Source organism: Ricinus communis, chromosome 3 (genome assembly GCF_019578655.1).
Source record: "Ricinus communis isolate WT05 ecotype wild-type chromosome 3, ASM1957865v1, whole genome shotgun sequence".
NCBI lineage: Eukaryota > Viridiplantae > Streptophyta > Magnoliopsida > Malpighiales > Euphorbiaceae > Ricinus > Ricinus communis.
In genome coordinates this window covers 33254339-33274755 of record NC_063258.1, presented here as the reverse complement: position 1 = coordinate 33274755, position 20417 = coordinate 33254339, and the positions used below count along the sequence as shown (strand labels likewise).

The 20417-nt window shown below is 35.5% G+C and overlaps 2 protein-coding genes across 5 annotated transcripts; both read left to right on the top strand.

The window, feature by feature from the left end:
• The first annotated feature begins 200 nt into the window (after positions 1-200).
• Positions 201-3643, top strand: LOC8282107 (glucan endo-1,3-beta-glucosidase 5). 2 transcript variants are annotated; one of them, XM_015724651.3, is made up of 3 exons: positions 201-880; positions 2306-2567; positions 2724-3643. In XM_015724651.3, exons 1-3 carry the CDS (start codon positions 531-533, stop codon positions 3426-3428), a joined length of 1317 nt encoding a protein of 438 aa, XP_015580137.2. In that variant the 5' UTR covers positions 201-530; the 3' UTR covers positions 3429-3643. The 2 variants fall into 2 exon arrangements, with proteins under 2 accessions (XP_015580137.2, XP_002528007.2); XM_002527961.4 differs by having other exon boundaries at positions 202-880; positions 2306-3643.
• Positions 3644-8401: 4758 nt separating this feature from the next.
• LOC8282106 (DDB1- and CUL4-associated factor homolog 1) lies at positions 8402-18671 on the top strand. Of its 3 annotated transcripts, none has more exons than XM_048372271.1 (14): positions 8402-8873; positions 9861-9942; positions 10064-10180; positions 10283-10458; positions 10588-11389; positions 11521-11618; positions 11716-12130; positions 12232-12834; positions 12917-13099; positions 13218-13754; positions 14076-14186; positions 15655-15773; positions 15882-17478; positions 17874-18671. In XM_048372271.1, the coding sequence occupies exons 1-14, from the start codon at positions 8623-8625 to the stop codon at positions 18588-18590; spliced, it is 5808 nt and encodes a 1935-aa protein (XP_048228228.1). In that variant the 5' UTR covers positions 8402-8622; the 3' UTR covers positions 18591-18671. The 3 variants fall into 3 exon arrangements, with proteins under 3 accessions (XP_048228228.1, XP_048228227.1, XP_048228226.1); XM_048372270.1 differs by having other exon boundaries at positions 11710-12130; XM_048372269.1 differs by having other exon boundaries at positions 11704-12130.
• The last annotated feature ends 1746 nt before the right edge of the window (positions 18672-20417 follow it).

Here is a 20417-nt window from a genome sequence, read left to right as displayed (position 1 = left end):
GGATGCATAAAACCGTAATTTATTCCCCAATAATTCCTTAAATATTGATATTAAAACTTTAGCCCATGACCATCTCAAGTGATTTATTGGGTCACCAAACTTTCCTACTGTATTGGCCCATTGGGTTTCAACTTATCTTCCATGCCGCCAATATCCCGAGTCGGAGCAGTTGTCAATTTCTTCGCGTCAGACGTGTAAAATACCAACTTTCTAAAAGTACAGTACAGCTCCTGACTTGTTGTCTCAGTTCTCATCATCTGCAAAGTCAGTGCTTCTCTGTTGGTTTCCGATTGCCTTTATGGTGTTTGATTATAATAGTTCCTCTTCTACTTACTATCTACTCTGTGTTTATATTTCCTTTTTCCTTCTTTTCTCTTCAATTATTGCTGGACTTCATCTTTCGTTTTGGCGTGAGCGAGAGTTCTAGCTGGATGGATTTTCTGCTTGCTTCGCTATTGTTGTAAAAGCAAACACCACCTTCTTATTTATTTCTGTCAGCAACTCTTTGCTTCCTTGCCAATTGAGAAGGTATGGCATCCATTCAAAGTTGGGGGCGTCTTGCGGGCCTTTTGTGGTTATGTATTCAAGTCTTGGCTTCAGTAAGAGTAACTGGGATTGGTGTAAACTGGGGAACACAGGCAACACACCTTTTGCCCCCTTCAACAGTGGTGAGAATGCTCAAGGACAATGGGTTTCAAAAGGTTAAGCTTTTTGATGCCCATTCTTTTACTTTGAGTGCTCTCGGTCATTCTGGGATTCAGGTCATGGTGGGCATTCCCAACGATATGCTTTATACCTTGGCTAATAATATGGAAGCAGCTGAGAATTGGGTTGCCATGAACATCTCCTCTTATATCTCCTCTGGCGGTGTAGACATCAGGTATTTCCTTTCTCCCTCTCTCTTATTATTGCCCCCTTCACAAATTAAATAAATTTTTGTTTCAAGAGACTTCCCTAATTTCATGGAAGGCTGCTACTATATAGATGTTTTATGGTGGACTAATAATTTTCAATCTTAGGTGCTCGATGTATAACTTAATTCTGAAAAAAACCTTAATTGTGGTTTGTTTATCGTCTTTCCAAGAAATACTATCAAGAGTTACAGATAAGTGAACTATAATGGCCGAGTGTGAAAGAAGAATGATAAGACTCCCCATCCGAACATAGATAACTAAGTCAACATTAGTAGAGCGGTTAGAATCATGTCGCAACCTTCAAACTTACAAGACATGGATTTTCGTTTGGGTCATATATACTAGTAGCATATAGATCTTCTCATCTTTAGCACCATATGTTCTGCTCTGAAATCCTTTGCTACTCCGACTGTCCACTTAAAACACAGTCTCAAATGTATACTCTGAATTATGATCGGTCCTTGTATTATGCATTTTGTGTTCCTTATTCTTAACCCTCTCTAGGATTTATTATTATTTTGACGAATTCTCGAAGTTTTAGTTTAAATTAATTATGCTTACTTTCATTAAAGACGCAGATTCCTTCCAGACAGTTCTGCATACTTGCACCTATACTTGGATTCTCTAGAAATGATCCTCTCCATTTTATAGGAATATTCTTACTATAATTGGAGCAACAATTTTCATATTATTTTCAGTCGAAACTTGTTGGTTCACAGATATTATCTTCCATCTAACAATCAAAAGGGAATGTAGAATTTGCTTACTAAACGCATAACTTTTCTCTTGTGACGGATGTGAATTGAACTTTATGCCAAGTTGGCAACAGGTCCTGATTGTCACATCCATGGTTCTGTCAACAAGAAGAACTTCAATTATGGAAATATAAATTAACAACAAACATAGTCAACAGCTAGGTGATAAATTGGTTGAAAACTAAAACCATATGAAAGGCTCATAGCCCATAAACCAGTTTTGAGAAAGCTTTCTTAATTGTCAAATCATGAATTTATTTATAGGGAATAGGATGAGGTTATTAGCTGTCCAATTTTTTCCGGCTTTTGAATCTTTAAAATGAAGTGTATTGTTGAAGAAATAGTACCCTATGAAGGGTTCAGTTGAAGGAATGGTAGCCTTTCTTATCCAAAATAATGTGAAAATCAAGTGCACGGTTGATGAATGAATAGCAGATAACCATGTGATATCAGATCTTTATATCATTACATTAGCAGAATGTTGATACTGGCTTGTAATAATCAAGGCACTGGTCTAATGTATCAGATAATACTTCTTTCTTTCCCACTATTAGAATACAGGAGTGCTTTGCCTTTTATACAGTCTATAATTTTAAGCATTTGACACATGGAATTCATTAAATAGTTGTTTATCAGGTATGTTGCAGTTGGAAATGAACCATTCTTATCAACATACAATGGAAGCTTTTTAGGGACAACACTTCCCGCGCTCCAAAATATCCAAGCCGCACTCGTAAAAGCAGGATTAAGCACCCAAGTGAAAGTTACTGTTCCTCTCAATGCTGATGTATACGAGAGTTCAACAAGTCTCCCATCTGGTGGGGATTTCCGATCAGACATCCATGACCTCATGCTGTCAATTGTCAAGTTCTTGAGTGACAATGGTGCTCCATTTACTGTGAATATCTATCCTTTCATAAGCCTTTATAAGGATCCGAACTTCCCTACTCCCTATGCATTTTTTGACAGCAATTCATCTACAATAAATGATGGTGGAATAATCTACAACAATGTGTTTGATGCCAATCATGATACACTTGTATATGCATTGCAGAGAAATGGATATGGAAACCTGTCCATCATTATCGGAGAAGTTGGGTGGCCTTCTGATGGAGACAAAAATGCCAACTTGAAATATGCCCAGGAGTTCAACCAAGGATTTATGAACCGTATCATTGCAGGGCAAGGGACCCCACAGAGACCTGGCCCCATGGATGCCTACTTATTTAGCCTCGTAGATGAAGATGCCAAAAGCATTCAACCAGGCAATTTTGAGCGCCACTGGGGATTATTTTACTTCGACGGACAGCCCAAGTATACACTGACGTTAGGGACACGAAGTTTGAATGGTTTGGTACCAGCAACTGGTGTACATTATCTATCTCAGCAATGGTGTGTTATGTCTCCATTGGCAAGCCTTGATGACCCAGAAGTTGCACCGAGTGTGAGTTATGCTTGTGCTAATGCAGACTGCACTGCCCTAGGATATGGGACTTCCTGTGGAAGTTTGGATGCACGTGGGAACATCTCTTATGCATTTAACAGCTACTATCAACAGAATAATCAGCTTGAGAGTGCCTGCAAGTTCCCAAATGTTTCAGTTGTCACGAATAAAGACCCATCCTCTGGAGATTGCAAATTTAGGATCATGATCCAAAGTACAGAAACAGTCCCCTCGGGAGCCGGAATTGGATTAAGGCTTCTCGCGCCGGCTCGTTGGGTAATATTGATGCTTGTTTTCCCATTTACACTCGTCTGAACTTTTGGCTTCTGTATATTGTTTCATTTATTCTCTCGATTGTTTTTTATTGGCGTGTACAGTTCCATTGAATGCAAGTATAGATCAATTATGATGTTGTACTTGTACTCAAAAGGAATTTTATTTTTTCTAAAAACAAAATAGTTGAATCACAAGAGCTGTAGTTTTCACATTTGTGTTGCTGTTTATATGAATAACTAGGAAATTTGTTTTATATAGATTTGGTGTCTTTATTTATATACTGACACATATTTATTAGTTTTAATCTGAGTATGTATTAATCATCCAACATCAAAATATAAAATAATAATAATATGTGTTATTTTTTTATTTATAATAGTATATATATAGATAATAATTTTTATAACTATAGCAGCATGTGTCACCACATTTACTGAAGACTAAATAATAAGATAAAACACTCTCACCAGAAAGATACATTCTACTTGTATCTAGTAGCGTATCCCGCATTTATAAAATATAAAAATAATAAAAAGGCATGTAGTGGAGAGGACTAACCACCCAAAATTAGTTATGGTTGGACCTGTTTCTAATAAAGTTTAAGTCCTTGTATTGATAGAAGTTATATTTGAAGTGCAAAATTGAAAATTTGAGATTAAGTTCTTTTTCAGGCTATAGATATGTAAATCATTATTTAACTAAAAGGTATTTTCAAACATATAATATCTTTTGATTTGGTTTAAATATTTATAGGTTATCTTGTAATGCTCATATTAGCTCTAAAATATTTTGACATTTGCTGCTATGAATTGTAAGATTTCTTCTTCATTAGCTAATTGTTGTTATTACGAAGTATCATCATTTACTAGCATTAAGCAATCGGATAAAATCAATTCAAAAGGTAAAAGCATTTGGATAAATTTTAGGTTTATGCTTTCACAGATTGTGTTTATGTCTCTGCTTGCAAGGAACTTTTGATGATATTGTGGATTGGACCCATGGGTGGATAGCTTTGGGACCTATGTAAAGAGAAAGTATGTAACTTCTATGGTTGAAGTGTGAAAATTATTGTGACTTACAGCTTTATCTGCAATACATCAAACATCTTAAGAAGTTCATCTCAAAACATTGGAAGGTCACATCTAGAAATGGTTATAATCCAATCAAAGATCAATAGTGATTCCCTATAAGAACATAGACTTTAGAGGAACATGTTGACTAAGTATACAATAGAAAGACAGAATTAGACAAAAAGTTAAAACAAAGAGAAAAGCCTATATTAAGCATAAAACTCAAAATCAAGATTAATAGGACAGAGAAATCAAGAAGAAGTGAGAAGCATGACGAGAAAAAGAATAGTAACACACAAGGAACAACAATAATAACTAAGCTGGTTAGCTTATTCTTTTCCATTTTTGCTAGCCTCCCACCCACAATTATTTAAGATGTGCCTCAAACTCAAGGAGCACGACACTCAAGTCTCTGCACCTTACAGCCTTAAAAGCAAGTAACTTTCACTAAAACGTGTGCCTCAAAGCAAGCATTAAGATGTAAAAAAAGGTGCACCTCAATGACGTTAGACCTAAATTTTATTCTTCATTTGTAATTAAAATTGTGCCATTAATCACAAGTCAAGCCTCTAGTATTAGACCTTATTGCTTTGAGATATTCAAAAGAAAATATAAAATAAGAATTTGTACAAGTCAAACAACATATTTTCAAAAGAGAGCTAATACTATTCTAGTTTTAAAGATAAAGAGGAGATAACATAGAGAGAATTGAAAGCAACCATGAGATATTTGAGAAATTTAATAAAAGAGAATGTGAAGAAAAGGATGACCATATTGAGCTTAATTTTGACTACTAGTAGTGTGCATGTACGTTTATCTCTAATTCATCGGGAAATTATATTATATGGATTTAGAAATACACTAATTAAGTTGATATATATTCATGTATTTTATTATGGATCTTTTAAAAATATTGATCTCTCATTTATAATTTTGTGCATATTTATTTATAAATCGTATCAGCTTTTATTGTGTAAATATAATACTCGTAATCTTTAAATTTTAATTTTCATCTATTTTGAGGGGTATTTTGATAAATAAATATTTTTAGTGTTAAATTGAGCATTTAATGAAATATTTTAATGATCGAGTAATATAAGTACCATATAAATTAATATTATTTAATAAATTATATTATATTGATTTTTGAAGAATCTTAGATATAGTTTTGAAGAATCTCACCGGAGCCGAAGCTTTCCGACCTCGATCTAGTGGCTTCCGGTGGGATTTCGATAAAGATATTTACATATCTAGACTTCACACATCTCAAGTTTCGCATAGGCGCCTCCGGATTTGAAATTTGGCACTGTTGACTATACTGGCTTTCGGACCCCGGTGTTTCTTGTACGCACAAAATTTTAGATTTTTTAACTGGGTAAAATTTATTTGGACCTTAAAAATTATCTAAAGATTATTAGAAATTAATAAATTAATTAATTAATTGTTAATTATAAATTATGAATTAATTTAATTTAATTAATTGATAGTTAATTATAAATATTATGAATTAATTAGGGTGATTAATTGTTATTCGATTTTGTCATAATTACGGTTGTGAATAATTAAATTAGATACTAGAAAATTTATTGCGGGTTAGTTATGGAATAAATATTAATGTCGAATTATCTATTATTAATTGTGATATGTGGTCTGTTGTGGAATCGGAAAATTGATGCAGTTATGGGTGACCTAACTCCTAATAAGTATGTAACGAATATTTTTTAACATATGCCTAATGTCGAGAAGGTCGTCGACGGAAGCCCAAGTCACCAATATACAATATCGCCCTAGTGGATGGCATTCCTAGTGCATTGCCTCTTTATTAATGAAAAAGAGAGCACATACCTAGACCCATAAAAGAGCATACTCACGAGAAGTGCTTGTTGACAAGCTTTCTTTAGTAAGTTTTGGACCCGTTTTACAGGGATAAATGTCTATATTTTAGGAAAGGTTCTGCCGAATTTTTGGTAGAATTTTCAAATCGGTTTAAGCAGTCTAATCTAGGAGTTAGGCCTAGGATAAATTATAAAATATTTTATTAACTTAATTATCTTAATTATTTTTGTGAATAGATAATCTGTCGGTTCAGCCAACCCCATCCGAGGTGTAGGAGCAATTAGTGGAAATTCGATAGAACTGTGAGTTAAAGTCATATAATCAATTATTTTTGTGTAATGTCTAAATTAAATGCATTGGTAATTGATTAATAATAATTATTATTTTATAAATTTTATTTTCATTATTATCGATACCATTATTAATATTATTACCATTACTATTGCTATCATATTTACTATTATTTTAATATTGTTATTACTATTACATTTGATTTTCATGTTTGATATACTCGAGGCTATTAAATTTTAATTCTTAATATGTTATTGAATAATTTATGTTTACTTATAATTATATTATTAATGATGTTATGCGTGTAACATCGGGATGAGGCGACAATAGAACATGCCACTTGATAGGTTGCACCAGGACCACGTGCGCATCAGCATTAATCAGAAACAGGTAATAAAAAGTTATTTTTGGATTTTGCCCTAGAGTATAACTCACTGAGCTGTAAAAGTTTGACTGTCGGAGGAAGGTCCCTGGTCGAGTGTTGCTCTCTGTATACTGGCTTATTAGGGAATCAAGTGTCCAGGCTGGATTTAAGGACCATGGTTGAACTTTGCTTTCTAGGTGCCAGGCCTATTGGAATAAGAGAGTTGAAAGGCTGCTAGTATTAAAGTTAAAATTCTGTTGAGGCACTTGTCCCATAAATATTTAAATTGTATTTTTTCTAAATCATGGTATGATATATGTTTTAATATAATATGTTTGCGGAGACTGTATTTGTTATATGATTATATAATTTTAACTCACTCTCGATGCTTACAGTCTCAATTTTAAATTTTTCAGGTGACAGTTAGGTTCTTTTTCGTCTTTCGCTTGACAACCCGACTTACTTCTCCTTCGGACTTATTGTAATTAATTTCTATTTTTTTATTTTAAATTAATTAAAATTCTAAATTTTTCGCAGTAATGTACCTAGCATATTATGTTTGAATTTGATCTGTAACAAGTTATGAATGTTGCTAGCATCCAATTGGAGATTTGTGAATGACATGTTGGGCTGTTTTAATAGTATAAATCTTTTACCTGTAATTAAAATAACGAGATTTCAATATTTATCAATGTCATCAAACAAACAAAATATAATTTTATTTCACTTTTATCTTACAATTAGAGCATCCGAAAAATCTTTTCCCTGAATTTTCATTAATCTAGAATGTCCGTCTAGGTGCTTTTAACCTTCATTCCTCTTAACTATACATTTGCAAAACTTTGGTTGTACTTCATAGTAGTGCTCCATTTTTTTTTTCTATGTGAACTTGTGGAGGACAATGAAGAAGAACCCATTGCTGTATTTCCACCTTTTTATCTTATAGAAATTTGTTTAATTAAAAACTTATATTTTCTCCTTTCTTAATTTTAATTTTGATTTCTAAAATTTCTTTGAAAAATTTGAACGAAGTTAGGAGAAATTAATAACTATTGCACATAAATACTATATAAATTGCGAGTGTTATGTTAGGAATTGAAAGAACATAAACAAGGTATCTTTTACACCAAAAATATAGATTATTGGCTTAAATACTGTGCCTAGAAATATTAAATATATAAATAATAAAGCCTCCCTGGAAATGTTAAAGAGGCTTATGAGCTCCTTATTCCTATTATTTATATTTAGTTATCAGTAGTTAATATTAAAAAAATTTAACACGTAAATGGAAGATTCCGGCGCGGGCCAAGTTGATAAAAACGGGTGAAAGGTGTATGTAGAAAAAGACTGGGTTAGGGTTAGAAGTGTCGGGTCGGATCCGTCTTGAAGTTTCTGCTGCGCTCCATTTAAACAGAAGGATGTATATTTTGTGGAATATATATATATATATATATATAAAGGCAAGTGCAAACACGCGAAGCCCTTTTGTTTTTCACTTGTCCAGTTTCCCCCCCAAACCGCAAGCGGAGCTCTAAGCCTAAGGGTTCCTGTGAATCAAATTGATCATTCATAAGATTGGATATATATATATACATATATATACACTTGTTTTTGTATATTCGCCTTCATTTAACAGATATAAACTAAATAAATAAATAGGTTTTACAATAAAATGGAGGCCTCCATGGACGAGTCATCAATTCAAGGACAAGCTGGCGGTGGCGGTGGCGGTGGTCCTCTGACAGTGGATACTGAATCGCAATCGCAGCACGACAGGGTACAGGAAGACGGAACCGTCAATGAAGAAGAAGAATTAATGGACAAGGCTCAGAAATTGATGGATAGGATCACTTCTTCCCCTGATAACCCTAACCCTACCGTCCTCCACGCCCTTTCCTCTCTCCTGGAAGCCCAGGAATCTCTGTAATCACTTTTTCTTTCTTTAATTAGTTCTCTACATTTTTCATTTTTCATTGTATTTCTCATGCATCCATTTCATTTCAATTACTCGCCCTTTCTCTCATGTTAGTGAGGCAGTAGTGGAGAGCCTAGAGATTTCCAATGCACATGGCGGAGTCTCCTTTCATTTTATTAATTTCATTTTGCACATTTCTCATCTCTGTGACTAACTGGAAGTGAAAAACTGCTCTCCTCTTTTTTGTTTTTTTTTTTTTTTATAAATATTTTTGCTTCGGTGGTTTTGGCTGCTATTTGTGTTATATCTTGCCCTTAACATCATTTCTGGAGTTGCATGAATCTGTCTATCCTCTAATACACTCTTATAGGACATGTTGCTTCACAAAATTGCAGCAACTTTAAATTCACTTCTTTCATGTGATGTTGATTCCACTGGCTCTACTCAATGCAAAGCAGTGGCCTTGGGTACACACGTCCTCTTTTTACATTAAGATGTATCTTTGCCCTTCATCTTATCGCTTCTGCTTTACGGTATTCAAGCACTATGAAGATCCTAGTTGATTTTTGGTTCAGTTCGTTGGTTGCTTAATTTAACCATAATTTGAATTCAAGCTGGCTGCAGTAGGCTCTATGGTTCATTCTTTCCCTTCTTAATAATAGTATGTAGGGCCTAAATCTTTCTAAAGATGTTTGTGGTAGGGAATTACTTTAAATACCTCAATTGGCTCAATTTTTTTTTCCAAATTCTTCCACTGTTTCCTACAATTTTGGGGGTGTTCATATGTGCTTCAGAGTGGATTCTTCATGCAGATTGCTATATTATGAAGGTCTCAATCTGATTACTTAAAATTTGATGATATCGAACAGTAAACAGTGCATTAGTTGCATTTGGTCGAATATGCTTTTTGTTCTGGTTGTTTAGTCTTATGGCATGCTGTTGGTATTCATTCATATGTAATATGCTTAATAAGAGTGTACCTATAATGTATGCAGATACATGGAAAAAAATGGCTATTCATCTTTTAATAATAGTCGTGCTTCTCACAACATTGGACGGCTCGGGAACCTAGTGCGGGTAACTGAATTTGGCTTTTTGTATTTTGAGCTGTACTTATGAGTTATTGCATACTTATGTTTCTGCTTTGTCTAGTGGTAATGACGTTCATCCTTTAGATTTCTCCTTTCTTCTTTTGCAGGAGAATGATGAATTTTTTGATTTAATATCTACAAAGTTTCTATCTGAAACTAGATATTCAACCTCTGTTCAAGCAGCTGCTGCAAGGCTTTTGATGAGCTGTTCACTAACTTGGATTGTATGTATTTATTTCCCTTTCTTCAGTTTAACTGATTCAATAGGGTTATCTTTAGAATTCAGGGGTCATTTATTTGTTTCATAATCTGTAAACTGGCTACAGTATCCGCATGTTTTTGAAGAACCTGTCATAGAAAACATAAAAAACTGGGTGATGGATGAGACTGCTAGATCTGGGGAAGAGCGTCATTGGAAGCATGATACGGGGAAAAAGGAGGCCTCAGATTCTGAAATGTTGAAATGCTATTCAACTGGACTTCTTGCAGTATGTTTGGCAGGGTATGCTTTTTCAACTAAAATTCTTTTAATCTTTTCTTGAGACATTTGTATGCATAGTTTGTTTGAAACAGAGCTGATGCTTTCCTTCCTCCCTCCCCCCTCTTCCCTTTTTCTAATGGCTGAGCTCAGTGGTGGTCAAGTAGTTGAGGACGTGTTGACATCTGGATTGTCTGCAAAGCTTATGCGCTTTCTTCGTATTCGTGTCCTTGCAGAGACAAGCACAAACCAGAAAGATGCTACTTTTTTAATGGAAAGTAAGAACTTGTCAGCTGCTACTTGTATTAGAGGTAGAGAAGAAGGTAGGGGTAGGGTAAGGCAGGTTCTGGAAGCAACTCATGTAGATAACCTGAGGATAAATGATGAGAGGACTTTGGATGATCCAATTGGTGGAGAACCACCTGATAGGTTAGTCGAAGGGGTCGATGTAGTAGATGAAGATGGTGGGGATAGATGGAATAGTCGAGACCCACGTGATGGTAAAATAAAATTTGGAGATCTTGATGACAGTGGGAAAGATGACTCATCAAGACGTAGGCCCTCCCGTGGATTGGCAAGACCCAGAGGGAAGGGAAGAGCTAGTGAAGCTGCTTCTGAAAATGAGCAGGGTTTGACATCTCCGGGATCTGGTAGTCGATCGGGGCAGGGACGGATTTTTAGGGATAGGAATTTGATAAAAAGTTTAGATTTGAGAAGAGGACAGGAGGCAAGAAAGTATCCAGGAAATTTAAATCCTGATGGTTTTATCGTGGAAAGAGAGGATACTGATGATTGCTTTCAGGAATGCAAAATTGGAACCAAAGACATTTCTGATCTGGTCAAGAAGGCAGTTAGAGCTGCTGAAGCAGAAGCTACTGCTGCAAATGCACCCGCTGAAGCCATCAAAGCAGCTGGTGATGCTGCTGCTGAAGTTGTCAAGAGTGCAGCCTTGGAGGTGTGCAGCATTTTGTTTTATGTCTTATATAATAATCATAATAATTGCTGAACTTAAAATTGTATGGAATGCTGCAATTGCTCTTTATATAATGTGCAACATATTAATTAGTCTCAGCTTTGGATGCTCAGGAATTTAAATCTTCCAACAGCGAAGAAGCTGCAGTTTTGGCTGCTGCAAGAGCTGCATCGACTGTTATTGATGCTGCTAATGCAGTTGAAGTTTCTCGGTTGGTTGCTTCATATTGATATTATTGTATCTTTTTAGCATGTCTATTGTTTGATTAATGCATTGCTAACTCGCCTGTGGGCTAGTGACAGGAACAGATGCAGTAATGATGACTCGGTGACTTCTGGCGGTACAGAAACAGAAGCTACTGAGGATGCTGAAGAATACTTCGTTCCTGATTCTGAATCACTTGCACAGATTAGGGAAAAATTCTGCATCCAGTGCCTTGAGATATTAGGGGAATATGTGGAAGTTCTGGGGCCTGTCCTGCATGAAAAGGGAGTAGATGTTTGTCTTGCATTATTGCAACGCAGTTCTAAACTTACGGAGGTATCAAAGGCAGCGACCCTCTTGCCTGATGTGATGAAGCTCATCTGTGCATTGGCTGCACACCGTAAATTTGCTGCATTATTTGTTGATAGGAGTGGCATGCAGAAATTACTAGCCGTCCCTACGGTTGAACAAACTTTTTTTGGCCTATCTTCATGCTTATTTACTATAGGTTCTCTTCAGGTAACGAGTATTTACATTTTTTCTACATTAGGAAATTGCTTTTGCTCATAAGACTATGGCTTTCATATAATATTACTCTCCTTTCCTTAATATTATTATAGGGAATAATGGAGCGTGTATGCGCACTTCCTTCAGATGTTGTCTACCAAGTGGTTGAATTAGCTATTCAACTTCTTGAGTGCCCTCAGGACCAAGCCCGGAAAAATGCAGCCTTGTTTTTTGGTGCGGCATTTGTCTTCAGAGCTGTTATTGATGCTTTTGATGCTCAAGATGGTTTACAGAAGTTGTTGGGCCTTTTAAATGATGCTGCCGCAGTTAGATCCGGGGTTAATTCAGGTGCATTGAACCTGTCTGGTGCATCAGCTCTACGTAATGATCGTTCACCACCAGAAGTCTTGACATCATCAGAGAAGCAAATAGCTTATCACACCTGTGTTGCTTTGAGACAATATTTCCGAGCACATCTTCTTTTGCTCTTGGATACCATCCGTCCCTACAAAAACAATCGAAGTGTGGCTCGGAATATTCCAAGTGTAAGGGCTGCATACAAGCCACTTGACCTTAGTAATGAGGCTGTGGATGCAGTTTTTTTGCAGTTACAGAAGGATAGAAAACTGGGTTCTGCATTTGTGAGGACTCGTTTTCCTGCAGTTGACAAGTTTTTACTTTTTAATGGGCATATTACTATGTTAGAATTATGTCAGGTTAGTGTATTTACTTCCCTCGTCATTTTCTTTTGTTTCTGTGGCCTGCTTGCAGTTTTATAATCAATATTGTTGTTTGTAGGCTCCACCTGTCGAACGCTATTTGCATGACCTGCTTCAGTATGCATTGGGCGTCCTGCATATTGTTACATTGGTAAATGACAGCCGCAAAATGATAGTAAATGCCACATTAAGCAATAATCGTGTTGGTATAGCTGTCATTCTGGATGCAGCAAATATTTCTGGTAACTATGTTGACCATGAGGTAATCACTTTTTTGCATAAAATGTGTTTTCTTCATTAACACACTCCCATTAGGTTGACTATTAGAATTATTGTTTGTGTATCTCATACTTTGGAGTTATTGTTTTAAATATTTTCAGATCATACAGCCAGCATTGAATGTGTTGATCAATCTTGTTTGTCCACCTCCTTCAATTAGCAATAAACCGCCGCTTCTTGCACAAGGTCAGCAGACTGCATCTGGTCAATTCACAAATGCTTCTGCTATGGATGGTAGTAACAAAAATACAGAACGTAGCCTGAGTGATCTAAGGGAACGGAGCGGGGAGTCAAGTGTTGCTGATCGAGGCATTGTTGCAGCTTCTGCTACTCGATCCATTAGTAGCACTTCACAGACACCTGTTCCTACAGCAGCTTCAGGATTGGTTGGAGATCGAAGAATATTTTTGGGTACCGGAGCTGGTTGTGCTGGCCTTGCTGCGCAAATGGAACAAGGATATCGTCAAGCAAGGGAAGCTGTTCGTGCCAACAATGGTATAAAGGTTCTTCTCCATCTTCTACAACCACGCATATATTCACCTCCTGCTGCTCTCGACTGTATTCGTGCTCTTGCTTGTCGGGTACTGCTTGGTTTAGCCAGGGATGATACAATTGCGCACATATTGACCAAACTTCAGGTGAAACTGAGCTGCATACATTTGCATTTCTTCTCTTACCCAGAGCTATGATTATTAGGATTAAGCCCGTATTGGTTTTCTTTGGTGTTACTGCAGCTTCTTTTAATATACTGTATGGTGGTTTATTTTTTCCCTGAATATAGACAGAATTATCCAGTTCATTATCATCTCTTTATGTTCCATATACACGACTTTTGACTTTCATGTTATTTTATTTGTATGCTGTTGATGCCTTTGTTTAGACAAGACAAACATTGTCTGGAATTGTAGGATTCTCAAAATATTCATTAGTTTGTGATGCCAGTTCATTTTTATATTTAGGTTGGGAAAAAGTTGTCGGAGCTAATTCGAGACTCTGGTAGTCAGATGCCTGGAACTGATCAAGGCAGGTGGCAAGCTGAACTTGCCCAGGTGGCAATAGAACTAATTGCGGTAACCATACTTATCTCCACCATGCTTGGACTATATTATGAGTCACTTTTTTTGGTTAGCCTCCTTTTATAGACGCGGGGACACAGGATGTGTCAATGAATGGGCCATTGATTCTTTATTTGTGCTTATTCAATATTTTTATGAAAGAGTAGTTGGTTAAACAGCCTTTAGATGGATTATAGACATTTAAAAACTTGAAGTATTAGAAATGGCCTTAATGTTATCTTTGGATCCTTAATCTGTAAAAGAACCATGTAAAACATACAAGCTGAAGAAATTAGAAATATTTAGAAAAACAAAAAGTTATTTAACATGTTTTTCAAATTCTAAATATATCAATATTTATGATAAGTTTTAAAACCTGGTCATATAAGGAAAAAACCCTGATATTGAGACTATTTTATATCCATTCAATTACAACACGGGTTGAATTTGGATCTCTACTTAATATTTGATAAGAATACAATGAACATAAAGATAAATAAACATTAATGACCTAAAAAATCTAAACCTCGTTTTCTTAAAAAGAAATTCTGGAAAACCTTTATTTTGACAATTTTAGCTTGGTTACAGAGATTAATTGCAATTTTATCAAATTCAAAAACTATTTTTGGTAAGCTGAAAATAAATTGCTTTTTCTAGCTTCAACATTCCTATGTCTATTATATCAACTTAATTTAGTCAATGTAGCACATGGCATAGTGCCTTAGCAGTTGCAATGATAATTCTGTGCGCATCTTAAAATTATAGATTTTGACTGGAGCTTTCGTCATCAATCTTTCTATAGAGGACTGAGCTGTTACAATTACCTTCTTTTCCAGTGAAATTGGTGGATAAAAATGAAGAGGTGATCCTTTTGGAGTTTGATCATAATAAATTGTGTCTGGATTGCCCCTATTGAATTACCTAATTTAGCTAAGCCCAGAGTTTCGCTTTTGAAGTAATGCTATAGTTTACTGGGAGATCAATCATTTCAGCCTTGAATTTTAATTTACTACACATGATCTGGGTCATTTAACTCTACCGTGGTGCTCATATATTAGCAACAATGATAAGCCTGGGAGGTGGCTTTCTATAGATTCTAAATTCTTATTCTCCTGATAAGAATGAAAGCCTCATATTTGAAAATATATTTGGTGACCTAAAGAATTTTCCTCTTGCTTATCAACCAGGACATTATGTGCCTCTGCTGGCTTTGCTATAGCACTTAAAGAAGTGAACAAAATGGTTGGTTGGTATTCTGAATAGAGTTATTACGACTATTTCTCTGGCAAAACAGTGTCTGCCTTGTGTTTTTTACCCGTTTTCTTTTGGTTGCATTGGAACAACTTGCTAACCAAAATTTATGCTGGCTCAATGTTATGAGCTGGCAAAACACTTTGTTACTTCTTTTCTTCACTCCTTTTACATCTGGTATAATCTGTAGATTTCTGCGACATTCATTTTGAATCATTTACACATGTTGCAGATTGTCACAAATTCAGGGCGTGCAAGTACGTTAGCTGCTACTGATGCTGCTACCCCTACTCTGAGGCGCATAGAAAGAGCTGCAATTGCTGCTGCAACACCTATCACTTATCATTCTAGGTACCTACTAAATTGTCAAACTATACTTCTATGAATCAGTAGTTTCTTCTTTTTTTTCCGCAATTAAATTTGTATTAATATTGCATTTCCATGTATGGGAAACCTCAGGGAACTTCTGCTCCTCATGCATGAACACCTTCAGGCTTCTGGTTTGGCTGCAACTGCTGCTACACTGCTGAAAGAGGCCCAATTGACACCTTTGCCATCACTGGCAGCTGCATCTTCCCTCATGCATCAAACTACCACACAAGAAACTCCTTCAACACAGCTCCAGTGGCCCTCTGGTCGAACCCCTTGTGGGTTTATGTGCAAGAAATCCAAAGCAATTGCACGTGATGAGGATTCCTGCTTGAGGTGCGAATCAGCTTTGTCTTCAAAGAAGAAACCTCTTGTTTTCTCACCAACTTTCAATTCACAGTCAAGAATTCAGTCTCTAACCCTTGATTCCAATCAATCCTCATTTAAAAAAGCCTCAAGTGGTCCAAAACAATCTGCTGCTGCCGGAAATTTATCAGAGGCACTACCAGAAGCCTTGCCAAAAAATAATCCTGACACAGAATCTTTATGTAAAACTCCAATTGTACTGCCAATGAAACGGAAGTTATCTGATCTGAAAGATGTTGGTTTGGCATCATCTGGGAAGCGAGTCAACACTGGTGAGCATGGACTTCGTTCTCCAGTTTGTTTGACACCAAATGCTGTGCGTAAGAACAGTTTACTTGGTGATACTGTTGGATATTGTACACCAATTTCCAATTTGAGGGATTTACATGGCCGATCAACACCAAGTAGTTTGGTAGATTATCTAGATGACAACCAATACGGTAATTGCACCCAGCCTGGACTGCTAAATGATCACCAACCCAGCAACTCAGAGCGGTTAACTCTTGACTCTCTTGTTGTTCAGTACTTGAAGCATCAGCATCGCCAGTGCCCAGCTCCTATAACCACTCTTCCGCCACTCTCTCTCTTACACCCGCACGTTTGTCCTGAACCGAAAAGGAGTATTGATGCCCCATCAAATGTAACAGCTAGGCTTGGGACACGTGAATTCAGAAGTATATATGGTGGGGTCCATGGAAATCGCCGAGATCGCCAATTTGTATATAGTCGATTCAGGCTGTTGAGAACTTGCAGAGATGACGCTGATGCACTTTTGACATGCATAACTTTTCTTGGGGATTCCTCTCATCTTGGAGTTGGCAGTCATACAGGAGAGCTTAAAATTTTTGATTCCAATAGCAATAGTGTGCTTGAGAGTTGCACAAGCCACCAGTCTCCTTTGACATTTATTCAATCATATATATATGGTGAAACACAATTGCTGCTCTCTTCAAGTTCCCAGGATGTCCGCTTGTGGGATGCTTCCTCAATCTCAGGTGGACCTGTGCATTCACTTGACGGGTGCAAGGCTGCAAGGTTTAGCAATTCTGGAAATGTATTTGCCACCTTAACGGTTGAGCCAGCACGACGTGAAATTCTCCTTTATGATGTCCAAACCTGTCAAGTGGAATCAACTCTGTCAGATACAGTTTCGAGTTTTACAGGCCGTGGCCATGTTTATTCCCTTATACACTTTAGCCCTTCAGATACAATGTTGCTCTGGAATGGAGTTCTGTGGGATAGGCGGCAGTCTGGTCCCGTTCACCGGTTTGATCAGTTTACTGATTATGGTGGTGGGGGTTTTCATCCTGCTGGGAATGAGGTAGGCTAATTCGTGTTTACTATTTTCTCATCAGATCTTTGGTTTTTGTATGGTAAACTTTGTTTGAATCTTTAATTAATGAAATTAACTTCTAATAACAAATCGCTTAATGAAGGTTGTGACATGGTCTTTGGGAATTTGTATGAATTGTGGATGGCAGATTTTTGTTTTGGTATTGTTATATTTTCATGTAGAAATTGGTGGTCTTATATATATTTTTTGGATCTTTCTGAAATGCGCCTAATTGCTTTTAGCTAGCACCAATTCTTCATGTCTTACGCACAGGGTGCTCTTCCAAATATATAAAAGCTTATAAGTTCTTCCAACAAAGTCTTGCTCGTCATCTCTTTTTTTCTTTTTTTTCTTTTTAATTAAGAGCTGTCTTTGTTGAATAGGTGATTATAAACTCTGAGGTCTGGGATCTTCGGAAGTTTAGGCTCCTTCGAAGTGTACCGTCATTGGACCAAACAGCAATAACATTTAATGCACGTGGTGATGTCATTTATGCAATCCTGAGGAGAAATCTTGACGATGTAATGTCAGCTGTGCATACCCGTCGTGTAAAGCACCCTTTGTTTGCTGCGTTTCACACTGTAGATGCCATCAATTATTCGGAAATTGCCACTATACCAGTAGACCGCTGCGTCCTTGATTTCGCATCAGAGGCAACTGATTCTTTTGTTGGTTTGATTACAATGGATGACCAAGAAGAGATGTATTCATCTGCTAGGATATATGAGATTGGTCGGCGAAGGCCAACAGATGATGACTCTGATCCTGATGATGCTGACAGTGAGGAAGATGAGGAAGATGATGATGATGATGATGAAGATGGTGATGTGGATCCCATTCTGGGTGCAGACCTGGATGGGGATGGTGAGAGTGATGCTGATGATATGAGCAATGATGATGATGATGATAGTGCGAGCGATCTCGATGATGAAGAGGATGATGGGGATTTTATGATGGATGGTATGGACTTTGATGGGGGAGGAGCAGGGATACTGGAAATTGTGACTGAGGGTGATGAAGAGGATGATGACAGTCAGTTGGTTGAATCTTACAGCAGTGGCGAGGAGGATGACTTTGTCAGTAATGGTTTTAACTATTAAATGTTTTATTTCCGAGTCTTCAAGTCGCTACTAAGTCTAGATGATGTAATTATTATTATTATTATTATTATTTTTCTCTTACCTTTGAATGCAATTATAATTAGTTTTGCCTTTTTGGTTTGAGAGAGAGAGAGAGAGAGAGAGAGAGAGAGAGAGAGAGAGAGAGAGCCATTTTAAGTTGGAAGCTCTTTTTTTTTTTTTTTTTTTTTTCGAGTTTTTATTTTGTTTTGTTATCATGTTGCAAATATTATGAAGAAATGGAGATCACAGGACACTGACTCATGGCTTTTCGGGGAATGACTTGAGTTTTAGCAAGTGAAACTAACATGTAAAAGAATGACGGCTCAACAGAAACCTAATTCTCCTACTTTTGACAATTTATGGCAAAGTAGGAAAGGTATGTGATGTGCCGCATTTCGATTAGTAGCTCGCTGTTGAACCATCTAATCTTAATAATATAATGCCCACGGAGCTATAAAAAATTATGGAGTTATTTAATTTCAATTAGCTATTTATTTTTTATAATTCAGGTTATTAAATATTTTTTTAATTTAAATAAAATATTAAAAAATTATTAATTAGTGTAAATATATATTTTATAAGTGAATAATTTAAAGTGCGTGTTTAATGAACTTAATACTAATAATAAATAAATATACACTTTATAAGTAATGAATATACCATTTATGTGCAAATAAATCAGTATTCATAAGTTAAAAATTAAAATGTTCATTATCTATAAACTACAAGTTTATCAAATATATATTTGAGTTTGATTTAATATAGTACACACATTAATATCTATAGAAGAATTATTTAGTTTTAATTAGCTATTTTCTTCCCTATAATTAAGTTTATTATATACTTTCTTAATCTAAATAAAATACTAAAATAAACGTTAGTTAATATGAATATATACTTTATAAATAATAAATCTAAAATTTATGTTTAATAATAAATGAACATACATTTTATAAGTAATAAATATACCGTTTGTGCATAAAACAAATTAGTATTTATAATTCAAAAAATAACAGATTTATTACCTATAAACTACAAGTTCATCAAACGTACACTTGAGGTTCATTTAATATAGTATACGCATTAATATTATAAAAAAATCATTTAGTCTCTATTACCTATTTCTTTCATATAATTAAGTTTATTAAATACTTTCTTAATCTAAATAAAATACTAAAAAACTACTAATTAGTATGGAACGATGGGAGTAACTATTAATAAAATTTTAAATAAAAAATTAATATTTAATAAAAAATAAAGTTATTTAAAATTTAATACTTAATAAAGTTATTAATTTACTAAATATTAAATATCATTATTCTGAATTTTATAATTAATTAGTTTATAACATGACTATTTTATTATTCAAAAGACTAAAAAAAGAAAAGAAGTTATATGCAATTAAAGAAACATCCAAACAAAGTCCTGAAAAATAAAAATTATGCACATGTAAGATGACTTAAGTTTACAATGGTGTGTGAGCCTAGGTCCATGATATAATTTACCAATTTTGTGTGTATTGTTCCCCATTTCGGGTTATTATATACTTAAATGAAAATGTTGTAAAGATAAGGGTTTCTTTTTTTTTTTTTTTTTGAGAATGATCTTAGAATTTCATTGACTTATCAATGTACAATTTTATAAGTCTTAATTGAATCGGTAGAATTGTATCTTGTAGTATAATATTGTATTTGCATGTAATTGAAAACCTCAGGAAACTTCTGCTCATGCATGAACACCTTTGCCATCACTAGCAGCTGCATCTTCCCACATGCATCAAACTACCACGTAAGAACCTTCTTCAAC

Excerpts from the sequence above, each read along its gene's own strand:
- LOC8282106 (XM_048372269.1), top strand. The coding sequence starts at position 8,623 with ATGGAGGCCTCCATGGACGAGTCATCAATTCAAGGACAAGCTGGCGGT. Across the intron at positions 9,943-10,063 it reads GGCTCGGGAACCTAGTGCGG|GAGAATGATGAATTTTTTGA; the intron begins GTAACTGAATTT and ends CTTCTTTTGCAG. Across the intron at positions 17,479-17,873 it reads TTCATCCTGCTGGGAATGAG|GTGATTATAAACTCTGAGGT; the intron begins GTAGGCTAATTC and ends TTTGTTGAATAG.
- LOC8282107 (XM_002527961.4), top strand. The coding sequence starts at position 531 with ATGGCATCCATTCAAAGTTGGGGGCGTCTTGCGGGCCTTTTGTGGTTA. Across the intron at positions 881-2,305 it reads TCTGGCGGTGTAGACATCAG|GTATGTTGCAGTTGGAAATG; the intron begins GTATTTCCTTTC and ends GTTGTTTATCAG.